At 36.1% G+C, this 23340-nt stretch overlaps 2 protein-coding genes across 10 annotated transcripts in view; one reads left to right on the top strand and one right to left on the bottom strand.

Annotated features, from left to right (window-relative positions):
- Positions 1–265: 265 nt before the first annotated feature.
- Positions 266–17997, top strand: LOC116170516 (probable multidrug resistance-associated protein lethal(2)03659). 6 transcript variants are annotated; one of them, XM_031486970.1, is made up of 11 exons: positions 266–340; positions 13314–13423; positions 13472–13717; positions 13761–14191; positions 14252–14408; positions 14472–15779; positions 15825–16345; positions 16401–16631; positions 16677–17258; positions 17309–17685; positions 17733–17997. In XM_031486970.1, the coding sequence occupies exons 2-11, from the start codon at positions 13347–13349 to the stop codon at positions 17766–17768; spliced, it is 3966 nt and encodes a 1321-aa protein (XP_031342830.1). In that variant the 5' UTR covers positions 266–340; positions 13314–13346; the 3' UTR covers positions 17769–17997. The 6 variants fall into 6 exon arrangements, with proteins under 6 accessions (XP_031342830.1, XP_031342831.1, XP_031342834.1 ...); XM_031486971.1 differs by lacking the exons at positions 266–340; positions 13314–13423; positions 13472–13717 and having other exon boundaries at positions 14052–14191; positions 14242–14408; positions 16401–17258; XM_031486974.1 differs by lacking the exons at positions 266–340; positions 13314–13423; positions 13472–13717 and having other exon boundaries at positions 14052–14191; positions 14242–14412; positions 16401–17258.
- A 3519-nt stretch (positions 17998–21516) lies between these two features.
- Positions 21517–23340, bottom strand: part of LOC116172090 (retinal guanylyl cyclase 2) — an 88908-nt gene continuing 87084 nt past the window's right edge. For 2 of the 4 annotated variants that reach the window (XM_031489220.1, XM_031489222.1), the window contains exons 15-17: positions 22803–22814; positions 22224–22734; positions 21517–22175 (exon numbers count right to left, since the gene is read on the bottom strand). In XM_031489220.1, coding sequence (XP_031345080.1) covers positions 22038–22175; positions 22224–22734; positions 22803–22814 — 661 coding nt within the window. In that variant the 3' untranslated portion in view covers positions 21517–22037. The remainder of the gene's footprint in view (positions 22176–22223; positions 22735–22802; positions 22815–23340) is intronic. The other 2 variants (XM_031489221.1, XM_031489223.1) reach the window with 1 other exon arrangement.

Genomic DNA, 23340 nt, shown 5'->3' with positions numbered 1-23340 from the left:
AAAATTTCAATTATAGGGGCCCGGTCAAAAAATATTCCCGGGGCCCGTCGAGGCTAACGGCGGCCCTGCTTTTTGCAATTAAAATACAAAATATACAACGATTCGTGACAAGTTATATAACATAATTGAATAAAACATTGAATAAAACACTATTTTTGTTCAATGATAACATAAAATTGATAAAATTGCATGGCCGGAAATTTTACTTTGTTTTACTCGTCATCGAGTACGTCACAAGTGTATACACATCAATGTAGTTGTTAAATGAATAGATGATTCAGTTAAATGCTATCGTTGTGATTGTCGAGTTCTTATTGTTACGTGCTAATTCCGGAAAAAGGTATGAATTTGCATGTTTCAAACGGATTTTTTTAAACTTTAGGAGTGTGTTACATCTGTTATTTTCAAAATACCAAAATAGGTACCTACTGCACCTCACTAAACGACATCTCATCTAAATGCTTATACTGAAAATAGCCATTGACATCGAGTAATTAACTTAATTTCCTCAATTCATAAAGCTTTTAATTTTCCAATCGAGTGCAATCCACTCTAATCACTCTCGGGCCTCGTATTTGTCTTTTTCGCGTGGACCGGGTTTTTAAGGGGCGGTTATCGGTTGACCATGAACGTGCTCTATGGGGTGGCTGTGATCAAACTAACAAATTTTCAAAAAGTTCAAGATATGAACGCGCTTTCTAAATAGGCAATACGCCAAATCTGAAAGTTTTGCTTTGCAGTAGCGGAATTATGATATTTTTCTGACACATTTTGGATGTAGAGAGTTCCGGGAGTTTCATCGTTTACTCTTGGTACTAATACTTGCATATTTTTAAAAATTGGTAAATTCCAAAGATTAATGCCAGAACGTGTAACCATAAATCGTTCATGTTGTGACGTTAAGTAATTTTAATTGTGGGTATTTTTACTAACAATAGAGGAATTTGTTTAAACAATAGTCACAAAATAACAAGTATTATTTATGTAATTTACACTTACCTGCTTACGTAATATATCTTCGGATTTATAGTGCCGTAGACTTTGAGAAAACTAAAACTGCCTTGTTGTCTATAATAAACTGGTACCTTCAAAAGTTATCAATGCCAAGGTGAGTTGTTCGCAGAAGATCGTATCTATATTATAATATTAGAAGATACCTAGTTATAAAATATTACTCATTTGCAAGGATAAAAAAAATATTTAATATTCTGCATTTTAATATTCAAGGTGAAGGACTATACCTACAACATTCCGTCAGACGTTACATATAACATATGTATAGACATAGTGTAAGAATAGAATAAGTTTATTCAAAAGACTTATATGTGAAGTGATAGACTAGTTTAGACTGGATGTGACTACCATAGTCATACAACAGGAAGCGAGATATCTGGGAAAAACTAATTTGACCTTCCAAAAGATTTTTTTTAACAGGAGGGGTATCAATGTGTGTCTTTCTGTGCCGTAAAACTGTATACATAAGTTCGCTCACTATCCTGCCGTTGAAACCCTAAATGTTTAACTGGACCAGTCATTGGCGCAAGAATTTGAGTTTTTCACTTCTGTATTTTTAATCAGCGTACGCATTTATAAAAAATCACATAGTTTTTGCAATAAATTGGACAATTTTCATGAAAAATGCGCGCATTTCTATTACGTTTGCATATATCTAAACCATTAGCGTTCTTACATAATAATAATAGCGCATCGGCGGAAGGTTAACTAAACCGTTTTTATAAACGACCTCTTTAATTATTGTCTGGAAAACGTCATTCGTTACTACGTCAGAAGTTAGGGATTGAGCCAATTACATCAGTTATATACCTAAGTTTAGATGCTACATAGAATTGGACTTGAGAACACCTATTAATAAGGTAATTCTCAAGTGTGGGCCACCCTAGAGAATTTATACAAATATTTTCTATATTTCTCAATTGTCTTCTCTACCAAGAATAAATTCATCAATAAACTATTTTTTGCATTAGGCAACCCTCCAGATTAAACTTTGGATCTTCTGGAAATACTTGCATAAGTTCAACGCATTATTTCACGTAAAAATTTACGTTTTTTAGTATAATTATTCAGTCAGGGGACCACTATTCTTACCTTACCTAATACTGTGCTCGGTGAGCATCAACTGGGTAGCATATACGTACCTACTTAAAAATGGTGACTTGGTTGTTTAGGAACTTAATTCGGATCTATGGAGTTCTTTTAGTAACTATTAATCAAATTATACCTATATTCTAATAATCTAATCAAGTCTGTATTTGCATTATTAGGTACATAGAAACAGTAGAAATTGACGTTTTGACTCAGTGGACAAAATAGTGAGTTTTTGATCATGGATTTATAAATTTAATGTTCTTATCAGTTATCAGCATTAATTGTTATTTACATAAAAGTCGGAAAAATGATACATTATTGGCCAGGAAATATTAAAGGAAGAGGCCCCTTTGGTTTCTTCGAAGGCACCTAAATATTTTTATTTATTAAATCTTTTATAATAAAATAATAAATTCACTGCAATTCACCTCAATCCTACTCATGGAATGATAAAATGCTTAGGTATATTCTCGATTGCAACATAAATGTTTCTGTTTGAAACATTAACAACGCAATTTTGCTTCAGATTGGTGAGTACAGTTTGTTTCAAATTTTTCTTCACATTGTTCAGGGTTGAAAATTACATTATAAAAACGGCAATCGGTAAATTATATTCAAATAGAATTAAATATTTAGTGTTGGTACTTTATTGTTATTGACATGAAAACCTTAATAAATGACTTGGGATTTAACTTTCAATATATAAATATGGCTTCCACTATACTAGATGCTAGATGTTATATTAACGTTGCCTTATAGGTACTCGTAAATTATCAACTTGTGAGAATAAATCCTGTTGCAATAATTATGTCGGTTCTCATATCGGTATTTTCCATTGCACTATTCTTTGTTTAAAATTGGAGAGAAGTATACATTTGTCCAAACACTTATTTAATTACACTATAAAAATCGCACTTAATTTTAAAATTTACTTGTGCATTTATCTAAAATCATACTTTCTACGTATATATTGTACAAATTATGTTCTATACGCATTATTTTTTATTACCTTGGCTACCCAAGCAGGAGTATAACTATTACTAATTTCCCCAATTTCCTTTCAACTACTTATTAACATTTCCGAATCCACAATTAAAACTAAGTCTCCAACTTTTACGTTTCGCTCTTAATTCTTTATTTGTGATCCACTTTGTCCTTCGCGTTATAGTTGGAGTGTACTATATTTTACCCATCTACTCCAAAATTTATTTGCTAATTCCTTCACATTTCTCCATTGTCATTTTCTTCGCTAATGACGTTCCGTGGTCTTAGGCTCCCAATTCTGATGCCCTGTGGCGTGCGTGCGTATTTATTGTTAGCTCCCATAGTAGGGAACCACCGTCATTTTTTCGATGATTTTTCATTACCTAATACCGTATATTAAGGGTTGATGCATAAAACTTGATAATTCATATTTCAATTATTCGCCCCAAAATAAATTTGGTGTCATGTGTAAAATTTTAAAACAATTTGGAGAACTTCCAAAGTAATTCCCAACCGGTGAGGGGATAAAAGGCTTCCAGGCGGGTACAACGGTGATTTCGTATCAAAGACGGCTAGTGAGGAATACGTTCAGGGAACGATCACTGGAAGAGGAGTTCGGAGAGCCAATACGGAAAATGAACGGAACGTTTACAATATACGCGTGGAAAAATTAGGCGTGTATTGAAATCGAAGGAGTCGAATCAGCAACCGTACGGTAATACAAAATTTAAATTCAAACTCTGCTTTCAGCGCGTTTCAGAATAGCTTGAGGGAGTCAATTAAATTAATTATTAAAGTTAGTCGTTTTACTACATTCCACTGTTGAACCGGTTGCAGAAGAAAAGCATAAATTATCCCATTTGCAGTCTTCTTTTACAGCCTCTAACTGAAAAAAATTTGTTCGTAAGACTTACAAGAGTTCTAAATGCAAAAATTATGGGCATTCTGCAAATCAGTGTGCAATAGATATCAAAGTGCAAGCATCTTTTTTGCAAAATTCACCATTTAGAACTTTTTATTCTGTGCAACGCCCTTTTGATATTTCTGATCCAAAAATTAACCGTAACTGTGAAATGACGCTTGGAAGCGAAAATTCTAATAATGAGGAAAGCCTCTATGATGGTAACCACTTTTAGTTATCTGTGATGATAACTTAGATAAGCATATTTGCTGTAGTTTTCAGGTGAAGGTTCACATGTAAATAGAATAGGATCATAAATACTGCTCTACGTATGTATATTTGGAATGAGGTAATTGATGATTGAGTCATTGAAATAAAATGGAAGCGAGTACAGTTAGCTAAACACGTCTGCTCAGTACCAAGATGGCAAAAGCTGGCAAAAATGTTAACTAACTTTATAAACGATTCGTCATAGTACGATAGGCGGAAACGAATTACAGTAGATTTGTAAATATTTTGTTTTTATTGAGTAACCAAATAATTCTTTGTATATTTGGTGGGTATGAGAGTAGTTGATAAAGTATACTTCATACCGCTAGATGATTATATAATACACCGGACGGGAGAGGCTAGGCAACGCATCCGCCGAAACCGAGCGGAACAGGCGGTATGAAGTTCGCCGGTTGTTTGAGGTGAGGCGGCGCAGAAGTTCATTATTAGGAGATTTCCAAACTAAATGCACAGCATGGTACCCTCCATCCCCGTTAGTTAATTGAGCTGCAGAAAATACGAAATCTTTTACCAAAGGATTTGTCGTTTCTATTTGACGCGTCGGATGATAATGTAGGGTTAGTTATAGCAAATTTAACACATGTTTTTCCTGATAAGATATTAATATTTATTTTACTAATTCATTTGATTAGCGTTGACCTATTTATAGAAAACATAGTTGACCTAGAGTCATTTTAAACGATATACTTTTGCGTCTATACCCAGGTCTATAGGTACATATTTTGCTTTATTGTAATGATATTGTTAGGGATAACGTTAAGCAGCACTATTATCATTGTATACTCAGTACTAATAAGTAGGTAAGGTAGGTAAAGTGTATATGCACATTGCATAATAGAATGCTATTACCTATGAATTGATTATCAATTTTTTCAATGCCAATTATCATGCTCGTGTTGTGTGCAGACAATTACAGCCAATTCTTTTCGTACATTTACTTACTTTATGGTATTTTGGAATCGAAATCAATTCCACTAGATTAGTAGATAGTGTGTGGGATGTGTATGGGAAGCGTATACTTAATGTGTGCAAACTAGCTTCGCTACCAAAACTGGTACCTAAAATATGGACAATAGCCATGCACGAAAAGGAAATTCCTGGAATTGCAGACTAATAAAAAATTATAATTGACAGGCGGTTTAAGAACCTCATGAATATTGCAAAATGTTTAATTTGCGCAATGTGCGACACAGTTGAAGAATATGTAGGATTCGAATTTGAATATTAGTAATAAGACATGAAGAAGCATGCTAGAGCTCTTAGAATCATTGGAATTCAGAAATATACTTTTTTTTTCAATTACTCGTCCCAACATTCCATTTGGTGCATTGAATTTTGCCAAGTACGGACCTGTTCCTCTGTAGTATATGCTAAAAGTGTTTATTTACGCCATACTATTTATAACGAAAGGAAGAGAGCAGTAACCGTTACGTCATTTCTCATTCTCGGTAGTGGGATTGGGATCGTAGGCATATCTAAACCGTGTCCAAGTTAATACGTATGTGAAAAACGGTAGTACCGGTACCACGTGCACGTGCAGAAGATTGAACCATGCAATTTTGCATTGCCTTATTTATATCTATTTATGGAGTAAATTATTGTCAAAAGATCTCGACCATTATACAACAGTGAAGCCCACCCTTGAAACTACACTGTACAGTGATCTTTGGTTTTGGTTTAGTCTTACCTTACCTGGATACCTACCTGCCGTTTTAACAATAGACTTCCTAGTCATTGAACTGTTCGAACAACGTGCGTATACTTGCCTTGAAATTACCATGTAAGTAAGTTATACTTGTAATAGTACATTTGTATTTTTTACGGCGTCATGGAACAAAGTTCCAATAGACAAACCTATTTTTGGCCCGTTGAATTTGCGAACGGTTGCCATGAATAATTAATTATAGAGGTACCTACCTAACAACGTATTTGACTAATGTGATGGGCCAATATTGACTACTTAACAGGGAGTGATTATTACACTATATGAATAGGTACCATATTTAACATAGTTTAGATCTTAGAATACCGAGTAGAATACCTATTGCGGTATTGCCAGGAAAATTCCAGTGATTCACACCGAATCACCGACAATTAAACTATATCTGTGAAAGAAAATTGCGTTCCTTGAATTCCTAGTTACAAAATTGCGAATTGTGTATTGAGTATTTTTGCCATAGAAATTATGACCAACACAACACCGAATTCAATGCTACTGGACGAAACTATTTCGGATATTTTTCGTGTAACCCCTGCTTGTTACTAGTTACTACGGCAAGAAAAGTATTATTGAAACGCTTTATTAGCTAGACCATTTAAAATTGCCCTTCATACACTATTGCCAATCTTTTAGTTAGTTGATTAGCTTTGTGGAGTGATTTCGAGGGGGAGTAGCCAAAATCTATATCGCCGTTCTTACAAATGAATACTTAGTCAATTCGCTCGTCAATTCCCCTTATTCCCATTGGAATTGCGTTTCACTGCCCGCTGCCGCTGGGCCTCGCGCTGGGCAAAACCTTCTGAGTGCTTTTTTGAGAAACGGTCCATTCGTATCTCGATCTATATGTAGGGAAAATTATAAGATAAACGGATTGCTTTATTGTAGTAGATAGCAAACTATGAACTATACGTTCTAATCTCGTTTCTAATTATACCTATATGGTAGGTAATTGTTATCGCCATCAAACCGTTAAAGCAATTTAATTAAATATGAAACCGATATCCGGTCGAGTCTATCAATTTCATATCGTTTTAATTATAATACGTAAGTATCGCTGATCAGTTAATTTTGCTTCATTTAAATTTCGATTAGCATGCGTTACTAAATTTAGGGTGCAGTAATTGATAGGTTTATTCCTCTTGCATTCCTTGCAGAGATTGATTCAGTTTATCACTCGGTTTATCAATAATAAAGTGATTAGATCAATATTATTAGTAATGCATTGATCTATAATAGGCGAGATAATAGGTACGATAGGTACTTACCTACTACACAAGAATGTGCAAAACAAAACCATACATTCGTTATCTCTTGTCGTATTTATTTAATTACTCATGCTCTGCCTGGCCCCCTGACTATTGTTTTAAGTCGAGGTTTAATCTCCAATAAAAGCTGGTAGATATCGAAAGACTAATCTGAAGCTAATAATAATAATAAGTTCATAATAATGTGACTTTTGGCGCAGTTTCACGTAAAAGCCCTCATTTTCTCTTCATTTCTGAAGAATTTAATTAAAAAGAGTGTAAACCACTATTTCATCAATGGCATAAAGTCGAGCATAAAGTAAAGCCTATCAAGGCGAGTATAAAGGTGTATCTTGTGTGTTTTGATTTTGTCCCAGATGGATTAGGATTTTAGAGGTGACCCTTGTTGGTGGAGATGGAGATTCGCTTCAATTAATTTTAGTTTTTAAATTTAAATTCCTTTTGGAAAATTCGTATTCCATGAAAACAGACGCTTTTTTTAATACCTACGAAATATGGAAATTTTGCATTGACGATACCATCGAAGATGCTATTTTATTTTAATTATAAAAAATAAAAAATATAATTGTGTATGATTGATTAGTGAATACCAGCAAAATTAACTAATAAATTGATTATTTAAACCTGCTTGATAAAAGTGGAAGAAATACTTAATTAGTTTTACTCGTAGAATTTCAATCTCGCTTTCAATATTTGAAGATACCCTCGAAGATACCTATATATCGGTCATTTTTTTACGAACCTCTAATTGGCCGCTTAAACTTTTTTAGGGGAAAACTGTAAACATTGTCCCGAGTATTATCCATTTAAACCCTGATTTAAACGGATCTTCATCTTTAATACAATTATTTATCAAAAATCAAGTCACTTAATTGTAATGCTTTGCACTCGGCTTTGCATGTCATTTGAATCAATAACAAGTCATAAAAATATGAAATATAATAATAATGTTTTTTATTAGTTATACATGTCCTAAATTTCATAACAGAATAAAATAAAAATTAATCGTAGTGAAAGCCACTGCCTTTTCTCTGCCACTTAACCTAGTATATAATAAAATTATAAAAGGGATGACCCTCGGGATGACCTATCCCTTCTTATCAATGAATAATAAAAACTAAACAATGAGCAAATATCATATATTTCGTTAAACATGAAAACATCACGTTTTATTACGGCTCGCTAAGGCAGCTTAATTATCAGGGGGTGCGCGAAGAAGCGCGGCCCACCTAGGGACGCGACATCCATGAAAGACGGTCCACAATCAGAGCAATGTATCGAGCAATTGTTACTGTTCAATAAACAATCAAAATCACCTCGAAGATCAAATCACCGCTGACATTCACATTTAGAAATTTAATCCTCGAGAATTGTTTTGCGGAAACTGCGGTAGCTTGTTATAAAAGTTAATTTCATAATAATTCCATCCATTACTAGGTACTCCTTAATCTGATTTTATCTCGAATTTTATTAATCCTTATTATTATTACTAGGTACATACGTAGTATAGTATACTGTATAATGGGTAGTAGAATAGTTCACACGCTGTACACTGCTTTGCATATTACCATTGAATAATAAATCTGAATTATTATTCAATGATATTACGTATTTTCTTGTTATGTAATTTTATGGCCCGTTTGTACTTACTCTTCCGCTCTTCCACATATTGGATTATAGGTAAACCAAGAAAATTGGGAAACCTATATTTCTAAATTTCTCGACGAAAAAAATGTATAAAAATTAACATTTTTCTTCACACGTCAGTAAATTAGGTCCCCATAATGGGGCATTAATGAAATATACCCTCGCATATACCTAATTAGTCCGAGTGGGTCTTGTCGATAATTCAACGTTATTAACAGGACCCGAGACAGGACCGGTAGATTTTCCACAATTGGTTTCACAATCATTTATTAATTTATTTATTATTTATTTATGATATACAGGGTGACAATTTGAAAACTTACCACCCCCCATATCTTAGTAAATAAACGAGATATTTAAAAAAATCAAAATCGGTTTCGGTAATTCGGAGGGGGAATCACAATGACATAGTTGGCGACGCACCCCCTCCAACCCCCTGCGCCCCAGCCACCCCAACTTTTAAATCTTAAATAGTGACCCCCCATGTGTGATACGTCGTTGGAAAGCTCTGAAAAAATGCTTTCCAACCATACCAAATAGCATTACATTTAGGTTAGTAATTATCGTGCAAATCAAAAAATAAACTAATATGATACATTTGAAATCTGTCGTATTTAAAACGCAACCGGCGAACATAGACGAACTAAGACAGAGAATAATTCAAGAATGTCGAAATATTGCAAAACCAACATTTGAAAAGGTTCGCCAAGAGTTTGAGAATAGATTATAACTGGCGATCAAAAATGAGTTGCTGTCAAGTCGGCTTTGGAAGTTGAAGTTAAATACGATTTTCCATGTTTATTTTTTGATTTGCACGATAATTACTAACCTAAATGTAATGCTATTCTTAGTTCCCTTAGTTCCATTAGCGCAAATACATGCAATCATATAACACGATGCTACGTTGAAATGGGTAATTAATCCAATAAGGAAAAACGCGAGGAAAAACGTATATTTATTGAAATAGAATACAAAAACCATTATAATATTTTTTTAGACTATATAAGTACAACTTTTATTTAACTAGATTATAACAATTAAATGTAAAAGATAAAAAACTTCAAGATTAATTTTATCCATTCACATTTATTACCCCTACTGCATGGTGTAGCGGCATAATATCTTGTTACATTCACATCAAAAGTAATTTGAAATATGTAGGTAATACTATTTTATTAGAGGGCAATTCGAAATTTTTACTTTCGTAGAACGACAGCAAATTAATATAATAGAGCACGAGCGTTGAATCGTAGAGATCGAAGTTATTATTCAATTTAAGTTTAACTTTCAAAAACAGTAAAGTTTTCGCGAAATAGCTTTGACACAGGATTTTATCGATTTTATGTTGCTATGTTCTCTATTTTGTATATATGATTCGAGTTTACTAATTATTTGCATGATTTGTTGACTTGAAAATTAAAATTAGCGAATTTATGTTCATATCCAAACCAAATTGTGGTATTTGGCTTCAGGCATCATCCGAATCCGAACATAAAATATGAGCTAAGGCTCATATTCGTGTTCTGAAATTTCCAACTCAGGGCTGCAACTGCCGCCCTTCAAATTCCACGAGGATATGTACCACCATACTGGTGTTACCACGTGAAAACAATAACAGAGCTCTATTCCAATAAAAAAAAACAATAGATCTTAATTTCTCACGACATTTTTATGAAACATTTTTCCCTTTCCACTGCAATTGCATTCTTCCAGTGCTGAAAATGTAAGGGACAAAAATTCTGTTTTCAGGAAATAGTAACAGTGCATAAAGTGAAAGGTATAGAGACGCAAAGTATAAAAAACGGAAAAATTCTACGTGTTTGGGAAGAGAGAGCTGTTATTGTAATTACTCGTACGTTAACTTCGAGGCGAGCTTCGAGATTAACTTAGATATAAATAAATAATTAAATTTGGGATAATAATTGGCTTAGTTTTTTTTTGTAAATCTTCAAACTTTGAGGTGACTAACACTAAACTTTTACTGTGATTAGATAGTGACTCATATACCTAGCTACTGACGTGCCTATGCTATAAATTCTCGTTTACGTACTAATTTTTGCATTGTTGTCTTTAGAATAACGTTTCTGTGGATGACTATTTGCGATAAGTGATAAGCCATACATTTCCTGCGTAGTTTGTAAACATCCGCTAATTTTATTCTAAAATGCATCACGGCGCACGGGTGTCGGGGGATTTCCTTGCACTTTCTGGAAATTCACGATGTCGCCTGTAAATATGCTTTCTGAGGAAAACCGTGAAGTGCATTTCATTTGTAAATCGTGGCAAGCAGTTCAGTTCAGCGGTACGTGTGAAGGGGTCGGAATTGCAATTCTCGCCCCTTATTACGCACTCGGCCCTCTACATCGAGATTAAAGTGAGACAGGGTAGTGATTCTGACAAACGTACATTCAAATCAACATACAAAGTATGAGCTTAGGGAAGCCAGATTTTGCATTAGTTGTAGCCTGAAATTGTGTGTAAGCTTTACGTGTGCAATGCAAGGTACCTACTGTATTTGGTTACTTTAAGTCGCTACTGTTGTTAGGAGGGGTGTGTGGAGGCAAGTAAAAAGCATTTATAACATACCAAGCACTTAAATCCTTTCCGTCTCAGAAATACATGCTGTCATGGCAGTTCAGTGACCATCTACTTATGAAGCATCCTAGTACCAGTGTACATTATATACAATGTTTGTAACAAGTGGCGGTTTCTAAAGTGCGAACTTTCTTTTTAAAAAGCTGTTTCACTATACATTTATAGATATTTGCACAATGGGTTGGGACTGGCTTTATTGATTTTTTAAACTCACGCCACTGAAATCGGTGCCGGATCGTCTACAGCAGAAATTCGTCTATATATTTTTTACTCGAAATCCGAGGTTCGGCTTTGTGAAAGTTTGCGGCTCCGCAAAAAAGTCATAAAATACTATTATGAACGTTTACCAAATATACGGATATTGTTGTAAATGTTTCGTTTAGTCCCATGTTTTGAGTTTTTTAAGGCTGAATAGATGCGCAGTTATTTGAGAAATGTGCGAATTCCATTGATGTCAAAATTTTGTGATGTTTTATGCATATGTACTCACACAAGTTGCATCAAGAGTTGGAATTTATGATTAATCGTTCCGCTGCAATACACATTTCTTCCATATAAAACGAAGATGTTTCCCGATCTTTATGGGATACAGGGATACATTAATAATGTTGAATTGATGTAAATTCCTACCTTTTAATATCATTTTAAAAAGTAAATGCGTGGGCCGAAAATATTGAGTTATAGCAGAGGGTGGGAGCAGATACAAATAAATTTGATTGTAAATAACTCCATTATATTCCCACTGGCCACTAAAATTGGGTCACTAGATACACTACTGCTTTTAGGGGTTTTGTGTGAAGAATGTACAAACCGAGGTACAAACGTATTACAAAATGTCGCTTTTACTCCTATTTTTTTCTATAAACGCAACACAATTAGAAAACGATTAGCTTTGTTACAAATCTATCTCATTCCTACTGATACCGTGCTTTCGATAAAAATAATGTAGGTACCTATCACTTCATAACAAACTATGTTTGGAAAAGCAGTTGGCTTTTCTATGGTCTTTGTTTCAAAACTTTGAAATGGGCTACTTATGGGTGGCGGTGGTTTAACAGTATTGATTCATGAGGTAGGGATAACTACACAAATTCCCCAAGTTTAGAGATGAACCGGTTGGTTGATAATAATGTTTGCTATCCTTATCTGATTAGCATACTACTTCCAGGGTCATGCAGATATACACGCATAGAGCATTGTCGGTTGTAGACACATCATGTTTGTTATAATTACATAAGTTTGTGATTACGGACACCATTAGGTGTGAGGTCAACACCGCTCCTAAGTTGTTGATGATTAGTATTCAGGTGAGATTAATTTCCATAGGAATATTTTGCAAGAACTTAGATTGCTGTTGCATGTAGCATTACATCATACGACTGTATACCTACCACTGCTGAAGGGATGCATTACAGTACAGAATCATGTTTTAATTTCAATGTTTTTTATGTTGAGGTTCATTTCTATTGAATGAGGTCAGCAATTATCGCTAAGCCTAAGTGCTTATAAATGGACAAAGAAAACGTTTGTAATTAACGTAATTGGGTTTGATTATAAGCATAACACTATATAGTTAGTTATCGGCTGTGTCCAAGGAAAGTAAAGAAGTGTATAATGATGCAGATACACAACGAAAAGTACGCATTTTCCATTATAAAATAATCTATCCGTTGTGGGTCAGAGAAATACAGATGTGGTTTTTTGATACGATTAATTGCGTCACCACAACAGGGATCTCGTTCGAAATAAATCAAGCACGTGGTTAAAGCAGAAATGACAGTCAATCAATTTACTTTCTTTTCAGATCAGCGACGCATGCAATTTGTATTAATACAAAATGGACTTCGACCTGTCCAGGAATAAGAGGGAAAATCCAAGGGAAAACGCCAGTCTACTTTCTGTAATAACATTTTTGTAAGTAGTTACAGTGGTATATGCTTAAGAATGTAATTTCTGTCTTAGTTATACGTTCCCAACGTTCTTCGAAGGAAGAAAGCGCGACTTAGAGGTCTCGGATTTGTTCGAAACTTACTCGAATCATAAATCGAAATTGCTCGGTGACAAAATTGAGTTAGCATGGAAAGAGGAGGAAGCAAGGGCCGCCAGACTGAAATCGAAACCTTCACTCAAACGGGTGCTGATAAAGTTATACTGGTTTCAGTTCATGTTGCAAGGTTTAGTTTGCTGCGTAGTGGAATTTGCGGCTAGGTAGGAAGCTAAATGGAATTCGTGAACCAATTTTTGTTTTTAGACTTGTGCAGCCTTTATTTTTGGGAAAGCTTATATCGTATTATTCTCATGATGGCCCACCTATGAGTAAGGCTGAAGCATACGGATATGCTGGAGGTGTAATTGCATGCTCATTGCTTGCGGTCCTCATAATCCACCCTTACGTATTGAGCGTACTGCATGTCGGGATGAAGATACGAGTGGCGTGTTGTTCACTGATTTACCGAAAGGCGCTGAGATTAAGCAAAACCGCGCTGGGTCGAACCACCATTGGCCAAATGGTAAATTTACTCTCGAACGATGTTAACCGTTTCGACGTTGCCATGATATTCGCTCATTACTTCTGGATTGGTCCTATACAATCCATTATTGTAACATATTTTATGTACGAAGAAGTTGGAATTTCGGCAATTCTAGGTGTAATCTGCTTATTCCTTTTTATACCACTGCAGCGTAAGTGCTCTCCGATTTGAACCATATTTTAAATACAGAACAGTTAATAGATTATTGCAGTTGGTTTAGCAAAAATGATTGCAAAGTTTCGATTCAAGACTGCGACCAGAACAGACGAAAGGGTGCGTTTGATGAATGAAGTTATTGCTGGTATACAAGTTATCAAAATGTACACTTGGGAAAAACCTTTTGCGAAATTCGTTGCTCTGGCACGAAGGTAGGTAAATATACTTCTGCGTTGATACTCAATTTTCTTCTGATTAATCAATTTTTGTTGTAGGCATGAAATTGATTCAATTCGTGGAGCGTCATACATCAGAGCCATTATTTTATCCTTCATGCTATTTGCGACTCGTGTATCGCTATTTGTAACAATTTTATCCTACGTACTGTTCGGCGAGAAAGTAACGGCGAAAAAGGTATTTGTCGTGACCGCATTTTACAATCTTCTAAGACAGGCGATGACCAATTTTTTCCCACAAGCAGTCGTGCAAATATCGGAGGCAAATGTGTCAATTAATCGCCTAAATAACTTCATGTTGTACGAAGAAAAGGCAGCGAATGAGGACGAAGTGCATAATGAGATTCCAAAAGCTAACGGAAATAATTATAAGGAGCACACTTTTATACAAGACGATTCAAATCACGCAGTCGTTATTGAAAAGGGTTTCGCGAAATGGAGCGATGAGTCGGTGCAGGATTACATTTTCGAAAATTTGAACATCAAAATTAAACGTGGATCAGTAGTTGCCATTATTGGGCCGGTTGGTAGTGGTAAAAGCAGCTTACTGCAGGTTATTCTGAAAGAACTTCCGTTACTCAAGGGCAAACTGGAGGTGTATGGTGATATCGGGTACGCATCCCAAGAACCCTGGCTTTTCACAGGGACGGTTCGTCAGAACATTGTATTCAACAGACCCTATGACAATCTACGCTACCAGAACGTCGTTACAAGGTGCTCCCTAAAACGCGACTTCAGTTTGCTTCCAAACGCGGATAGAACGGTCGTAGGTGAACGAGGCGTTTCGCTAAGCGGCGGACAGCGTGCGAGAATTAATTTGGCCAGGGCCGTGTATCAAGACGCAGACATTTATCTTTTGGACGATCCTTTATCGGCCGTCGATACTCATGTTGGAAGAGAACTGTTTGATCACTGCATAATGCGCTATTTAAAAGGCAAAACTGTGATATTGGTCACACATCAATTGCAGTTTCTCAAGGACGTGGATGACATTATTATTCTTGAAAATGGATCGATTAAAGCGCAAGGTACTTTCGACGAATTACAAAAATCAGGTCTAGATTTTGCCAAAATGCTCAAAAACGAATTGGAGGTTCGCGAAGAAAAGGAGCCAAGAAGAATGTCTCGTGATAGCTCTGTGATAAGTATTATTTCTATGGACAATATGGGTGTTGAAGAGGTGGCGAAGAGTAATGAAGAGCAAAGAACTAAAGGTAGTGTTTCCAGCTACGTCTATAGAATGTACTTAGTCGCTGGCAATAGTTGGTTCACCATTTGTTGCATTGCACTAATGTTTTTGTTGGCTCAGTTGATCGCGAGCATTGGAGATGTTTTCATCACGTACTGGTGAGTCTTAAACTCATTTGTTCCTCATAAATCCTTTTCTTCTAGGGTAAACACAGAGGAGAAGCATTTTAATTTAACCAAGTCTTCAACACATGACAACGAAATTACCGAGCCCATTATCGTTTCGCAAAACATCACCTCGGATTTTTGGAATTTGTCTACCGAAACCAGTATTTACATATACACAGCTATAACGAGCATAATAGTTGTGCTGGCCATCACACGTTCGATCTCATTCTTTTACGCCTGCATGAGGTCCTCGGTTAAACTGCACGACAACATGTTCAACAGCATAATAAATGCGTCCATGAGATTTTTTAATACAAACTCATCTGGTAGAATACTAAATCGTTTTTCAAAGGACATGGGTGCGATCGACGAACTGTTACCCACCGCCATGCTGGATTGCGTACAAATTTTTATGGTTTTGTTCGGAATTATTGCCGTCGTTGGGTCTGTCAACCCATGGCTTTTGATCCCCACATTTATAATTGCGATAATATTCTACTTCTTTAGATGTTTCTATCTATCAACGAGTCGAAGTGTCAAACGTTTGGAGGGTGTTAGTAAGTGTTACCTACACAAATTTGTGGCGGGCGATTACAAAAATTTATATCATAGCGCGAAGTCCAGTTTTCGCACACCTGAATGCTTCCCTTCAAGGCCTTACCACCATTCGCGCCTTTGGAGCTGAACAAACTCTCATCAAGGAATTCGACGAACTTCAAGATTTACACAGCGTTACTTGGTTCCTATTCATTTCCACATCGCGCGCTTTCGGATACTGGCTTGACTTAGTCTGTGTAATATACATTGCTTTAGTCACCCTGAGTTTCCTATTTCTCGGGGATGGTAAGTGTGGAATTATGCTAATCGTTATCAATATTTGTGGTACAGGTGTCCTGAGCGGAAACGTCGGTCTGGCAATCACCCAGTCCTTGGGCTTAACAGGCATGTTCCAGTGGGGTATGAGACAATCTGCCGAAATGGAAAATCAAATGACTTCAGTGGAACGTGTGCTCGAGTACAACAAGATAGAGCATGAACGTCCACTAGAAAGTGCGCCAAAGAAAAAACCTCCAGATACATGGCCCTCGCGTGGACAAATCCAATTCGATAAACTTTTCTTAAACTACTTCCCTGAAGATCCTCCGGTTCTAGTTAACTTGAACTTCACAATTAAGCCTTTGGAAAAGGTCGGTATTGTGGGTAGAACCGGAGCGGGAAAATCGTCTCTTATTAACGCGCTGTTTCAATTGACTGATGTGAAGGGATCCATACTCGTCGACGGGGTCGACATTACAGAAATTGGTTTGCATGACTTGCGGTGCAAGATTTCTATAATTCCACAAGAACCCGTACTGTTTTCGGGAACGTTGAGGAAGAACCTGGATCCGTTTGATGAATACTCCGACGTCAAGCTGTGGAATGCGATTGAAGATGTTGAACTTAAGGAAGCGGTGGAAGAGTTAAGTTTAGGTAATTGGGTAACTTCTTGACCATTTAGATGCATTACACTAGACTTTTAGGTTTAAACGGGGCAGTATTAGAGGGCGGTACAAATTTTAGTGTCGGCCAACGTCAACTTATCTGTTTGGCTCGAGCCATTCTACGTAACAACAAAATTTTAATACTAGACGAAGCGACAGCGAATGTCGATCCTCAAACTGATGGACTTATTCAGTCCACCATTAGAAACAAATTTGCTCAATGCACCGTTCTTACCATTGCACATAGGTTAAATACTGTTATGGATTCCGATAAGGTACTGGTAATGGATGCCGGCAGAATGGTGGAGTTTGATCATCCCTTTAACTTATTACAAAATGAGGATGGCGTGTTTTATGGCATGGTTCAGCAAACAGGGAAAGCCATGGCGGAATCTCTCAAAACGATAGCATTAAATGTGAGCAAAAGCACAATTTAATTGAGCCTGTGCAGGTATTTTTTTAGAGTTACAAAGCGAAAGATCGACAGTCGCTGGAGTAAGCCCATTTGACTAAGATGAGTGATATTTCTTCAGATATACCTTTCACAGTGACGTAGTGTATGATGGTTCATGTAGAAGAGACTTATGATATAACATCCTGTGATCTCATTGTACTTATGGTCTCAATGATTTTAGATATAGACATATTTTTGTATGAGCACAAAATGTATTTTTGCAGCAACCAATATTAGTTTTATACGTATTTTATTAATAAATACTTACTATTAGTTCCCATTGTTTTGTATGGTCCACTATCATAAATAGTCTCGCAACAGTTTTCCATTCTCTGATCTTTTTCCTGGTATTGCCCGATACAGCTCATTTTAACAGACTCCTTCGCAATTTCCGTCATTATCTTATCCACAAATAACCATTTCAACATGCACACTGCAACCACTGGTACTTTAAATCAACAACCAACATTCCAAATAATGTAATTGGTAAGGAAAACATTGGGGGACTTTGCTATCATATACATACCCTTCCTCACTCCTTTAATAATAATAATTTATTTCTGTTTCGTGCAAAAAAGAAAAAGAGAGGCCAGAAACACAGTTTTAATAAATTAAATTACCACTATTAAAATCAGATCGTATAAAATGCACCTATAGGTATTCTTTCAACTCAGTTTTTGACTTCGGAATTAACAGTTTTCTTCGTTATTTTCATTTTTAATGTGTCACCAATAATCGTTTGCACTTAGAACTCAAATCAAATCAATTTAGATATACGATACGATACCTGTTATATATTTCTCATTTATGTTGCTAAGGAAAAGAATAACAAGTAGAATAAAAAATTATTATGAATGACATTAAAAATAGTGTTACACGCATTTAATATAATACAAAAATGGTTTGATGGAACATTAAACTAACCCTTCGGTTAAACGTCTTAAAACACTGCAAAAATATGTCAAAATCTTTACGGATTGAAAATTATTTGAAAAGAGTTGTTGGGCGTATATGTTCTATAAGATCGAAATACCTACCACGTTAACCGCCCAAGCAGTTTTGCGCAGGTGGATTAAGTTAGTACCCTTAAATCGGCATCCCAATTTGTTACATAGCCATAATAATATTGTGCCAGGTAGTGTGCTCATTTGGTACACTTCCTACTTACGAGCAAATCAAAAATCACTAATGCCATGATTTTGTGCGACAATACTCAGGTTTTGTGCGCCTCTTCTTTCGGAGTAATTAAAAATTTCTAAAGGGGGTGTCAACGTAACGTAGCACCCTTTAGAATTGCCTATTTTATGCGCCTTCCGTTTCCGAGAAAATCAAAATGTTCAATTGCGGGTCCACACACCATCATGCTCATATCGACATTACACAAACACCATAGCTTTGTCACAGATTAACTATCTGTGCCCATAAGCAAAGATCATACCTATGCCCGGTTTCACAAACGATGATTGTTAATCAATGATTAAAAATATTAGAATGGGAAACATATGAGCTTATAATCAAAGTGAGCTACAATTCTAATGTTTTTAATCATTGATTAACATTAATCATTGTTTGTGAAACCGGGCATTAGAGTAGGTAGTATGATCTTTGCCGCAAGTAACAGTAGTGGCACAAAATTATACAACAACTGCAACTCATACATTTTAACTGTATGCCTACTTCTGCCATTGTACACTCGGTAATGAGGTGTTTATAAATACTGCAGGATGGACTGTTGCATTTCAGGGAATCAGAATCGTAAAATCGTAAACATATTTCGCAGTGATTCTTCGTCTAGGTCTAGTATAAAATTGAAAGTAAACTATTTACTAGTTTTTACGTTGAACAAGCTGTCATTTGGTTTTAATCTCTGCTCAAATATCAAGAATCACAACATTTCAGTTTTTCTGGGATATCTTCGAAAGTAACCGGAATGTTCTGGTTTTCTTCACAGAATGATAATAACTGTTTAATTGCGCAACTTTTCGCATTGTGTCTTCTATGGTTTCAGAGATCCCCATGATAGACATCCTTATCTTAGATATCTTGTAGGTGTGCGGAAAATTCGCGCACGAATAATTCGCTCCAGGACAATTCGCCTCCGGACAATTCGCTACCCGAAAATTTGCGCCTGGAATAATTCGCGCCCATAGCATTCTTGCGCAGAGTATGGTTTTTCTAATAATTTTAAGATTATTGCCAAACGAGTGCCTGGGGTTGCATATTTTATTGAATTTTAACTGTTTTTGACTTCTCTTGATGTTTTAAAAAAATCTATTTAATTTAATCAATATTTCATAAACCATATGATTAAAATATGCATTTTTTCCGGGAGCAGTATGTCCTGGGAGCGAATTGTCCGGGCTCGAATTGTCATACAACCTTTTTTGGACACAGATGTATAATAGTCACTACTCAACAACATCAAATAGGTAACAATAACGTAAAAGTACCTACTTACTTCTATTAATTAGGTACGTACCTTATCATTATACATCAATTAGCAGTTACGATGTAATTTCTACATTTGGGTTTCATATTTCATATTTCTCGTGCAAGTCTAGTAGGTACCTACACATCCCACTTGCCATTTTTCCGACAACAGAATGCAATGTAGTGGCTTAAATTGTCTTTGTGTGCTCCTTGTGTGAAGGAACTGTGTTTAACCTAATTTCAAAAAACGTTGCAACGCCAACTTGGCTAATAGCGGAAGCAGAAAAAAAACACGCAAATAGAATACTTAGCCGTACACTCTACCTGAATTTTCCCTCGCTGTCGCCTCTATTTATCTAATATGAATCAGCAGTGCACCACTTTAACTAGCGCAGTAGAGACCGGACATGTGGGCGCCATCAGCTCTATTTCTAAACCGCTATCTTTGTTCTCCCTCTGTTCAAAGTTTTCAGTAGGTATAGTCCATTATAAATAACAGCAAGGAAGACATAACTTATAAGATGACCCCAACGTCTCCAATCAAACAAAAGAAATTTTTTTAAGGAAAGCCGCCCATGTCTTCACAAAACAATTACCTTAAGGCATTTCGAGAATAAGGGGTGGTGCGTTTGCAACCTCTTACAGCAATTTTGTTACTTCAAAATGGCATATAAATTAGTACAAAACGATGGTGTTTTCGTCATGTATGGATACGAGCATGATTTTTAACTGAACATATCGATTTTCTCGGAAACAGGAAGCGCACACAACTCGGGCATTGGCGCACAGATCAGCACAAAACTATGACATTTGGTCGATCCGATTGTAAAGGGTGCTATGTTAAGTTGGCACCCCCGGCGGTATATGTGGCGGATAACGTGTTAAAAAATGGTTCAAATCAATAATCAAGAACATTACTTTAGTAACAGTTTTAGTCACAATATGAGTGAAGTGGAAGAGGTTTTAAATTTTCTTTAAAGTGACAGCTTGTAACAGGAAACATTTTTAAGTCTTAATTAAATTTTTTTCTTTTTTCAATCATTTACATACTGGGAATGGGGGCGGATCAGAACACTTTGGCTATATATTTACCTATTAGAGGATTTCAATTCCTTTTACCAACTTTGTTCAAAAGACCATGGAGCTTGAGGCATGAAAAGACCAAGTCATGCTTCAGGGTTTTGCAAAGGGTTCTACATACAGTGTTACTGTGTTGTAAGTAATATATATTGAAAAAACTTCTGGGGGTAGTAAAAACGCAGTATATTATAATAGAATAATCGTTTTGTAAAAAGTTTTATTATTGAGAAAACGACAAGGAGAGAAGTAGGTTTAAGATTCAATGCGAAATCAAAATTAACCATTTATTAATTGCAGAATAAACAAAAGTAGACACAAAAAATACTCGCATTTGTAATTTAGGAGTAATTGAAGAAAGTAGCTGAACATTAACAATACATAAGTGAGACCTAATTAGCGTCCAAGACACTTAAAGAAGGGGCACAAGTGAAACAGAATGATTACGTTACATAAAAATATTGCTATAAGTAAATGTGCGTAGTTTTTAGATAAGGTATACGTTTAAGTTTCTTTTTGTTAAACTTACATAGAATTAGAAAAATTAATTGATATATAATCTATATAACAACACATAAACATTTGATAACGTTTGCAACAGGTAGTCTTCTTCTATTAACGATTCTCTTTACGATTGTCTACGTGATTTATTGTGATATTTCTTCAAATAAGGGTAATAGAGGTATAACGGTTCGCTACACTAAAACACTTAGAAAGGTGTTCTTAGAAAGTTGTTTAACTCATCACACTACACAACGAAATGAAATCGTCAAAGGGAAATGATTGGTATCACAATCAGAAGTAAAGTTAACGTATTAGTGAATCCACAGATATAGAAAGGGTACATTGATAAGGTGAAGTCGTCGGTGTGATCACTCCGCTTGCCTCCTCAATCTTTTCCAGATCGGCAACTCCAAGCGAGCTCTGTTTGCAAAGACGCGGTGTCTGAAAAATGCCACTCCAATCATATGGGCCATCGCCGGTTATACTTACGGGACTGTGTAGAAACTCATTGCTTACTTCTTCAGTTTTGTCCAAACTAAATTGCCTGCGCAACAGCTTCCCCGCGCGCTCCTTCGGGCTTAAACACTTGTATTGGTTGTAGGGAGTGCTGAGATCGTCGTCCTCGTGTAATCTCCCCGGACGATGACGACCACGAAAGCCACCCAGAGAGTTGGTGGAGACGGCCAAAAGCGCAGCGGCCACCTCCGTCGCCGAAACCGGCGTACCTAAAGACATTGGAGTTTCGCTCGACGTGCTCTTGACCATGTGAAAATCGGCGCGCTGCGTCGCGGCGTCCGTGTTCTTCATTAGGGACGAAAATTTCGAATGTTCCATCTTTTGCATAAAAGTATTGTCCAAATGCAGCGGTTTTGATACTTCCACCACCGGGTGGTCTTCGTGTAAAATTCTGCTGACTTCTGGGATTGGTTGCAGCATTTCTTCCACTTGGATATTATTGCTAACGTGGTTGAGTTTGCACACAATCAAGCTTTCATCGAGTCTGAAAATTAAGCCAATGCGTTAGTCGCTATAGGGGTAACTGAATTGCACGAAGCAAGCTATACATACCCATGGCTTTCCCTGCGCGCATTAAAAAGCAAACAAAATCACTTGATTATTACTTACTATACAGTATAGGCAATTTGTGTGCGATTTTCATTTTAAAACAAATATAATTTGAGCGAGGAATAAATCTTACCATCGGTCGCATTCCGAGGAAGTGATTAGTCATCAAGTCAGGAGGAATAAATTTAAGCTTTTACTACCTCTACTAATTGAAATACTTTATAGTTCGACACTGGAAACTCGAAATTTCTGAGCCCGTGTTTACAAGTGGGAATTTCAGACTTATTTAGGCCCAAGTGCTTGATTGATATTAACGGATTGGGCTTAGCATGCACATCATGACGTCTTTCGATTCATAAATGCATGCCGCAATGAGGGAAATTGGAAATTGCTTAATCGGAAATAAAGCAACAGTGAAACGTCGATAATTGCTTCAACAACTAATGACATTGCAAAGTAGGTTAATTTTTAATAGTTTTCTCCATACTCAAATTTTGTTTTATTGGTCTTCTGATTGAAGTTTTTGCGGGTAATCCTTAGT

This window comes from Photinus pyralis, unplaced genomic scaffold, assembly GCF_008802855.1.
Source record: "Photinus pyralis isolate 1611_PpyrPB1 unplaced genomic scaffold, Ppyr1.3 Ppyr1.4_LG5, whole genome shotgun sequence".
NCBI classification, from domain to species: Eukaryota; Metazoa; Arthropoda; class Insecta; order Coleoptera; family Lampyridae; genus Photinus; species Photinus pyralis.
This window is presented reverse-complemented; position numbering and strand designations above follow the sequence as displayed.

Bases quoted from the DNA above. Each gene is read 5' to 3' on its own strand.
- LOC116170516 (XM_031486970.1), top strand. From the start codon at position 13,347: ATGGACTTCGACCTGTCCAGGAATAAGAGGGAAAATCCAAGGGAAAAC. The intron at 13,718-13,760 runs GTAGGAAGCTAA...TTTTGTTTTTAG, and splicing joins GTAGTGGAATTTGCGGCTAG to ACTTGTGCAGCCTTTATTTT. The intron at 15,780-15,824 runs GTGAGTCTTAAA...CTTTTCTTCTAG, and splicing joins GATGTTTTCATCACGTACTG to GGTAAACACAGAGGAGAAGC.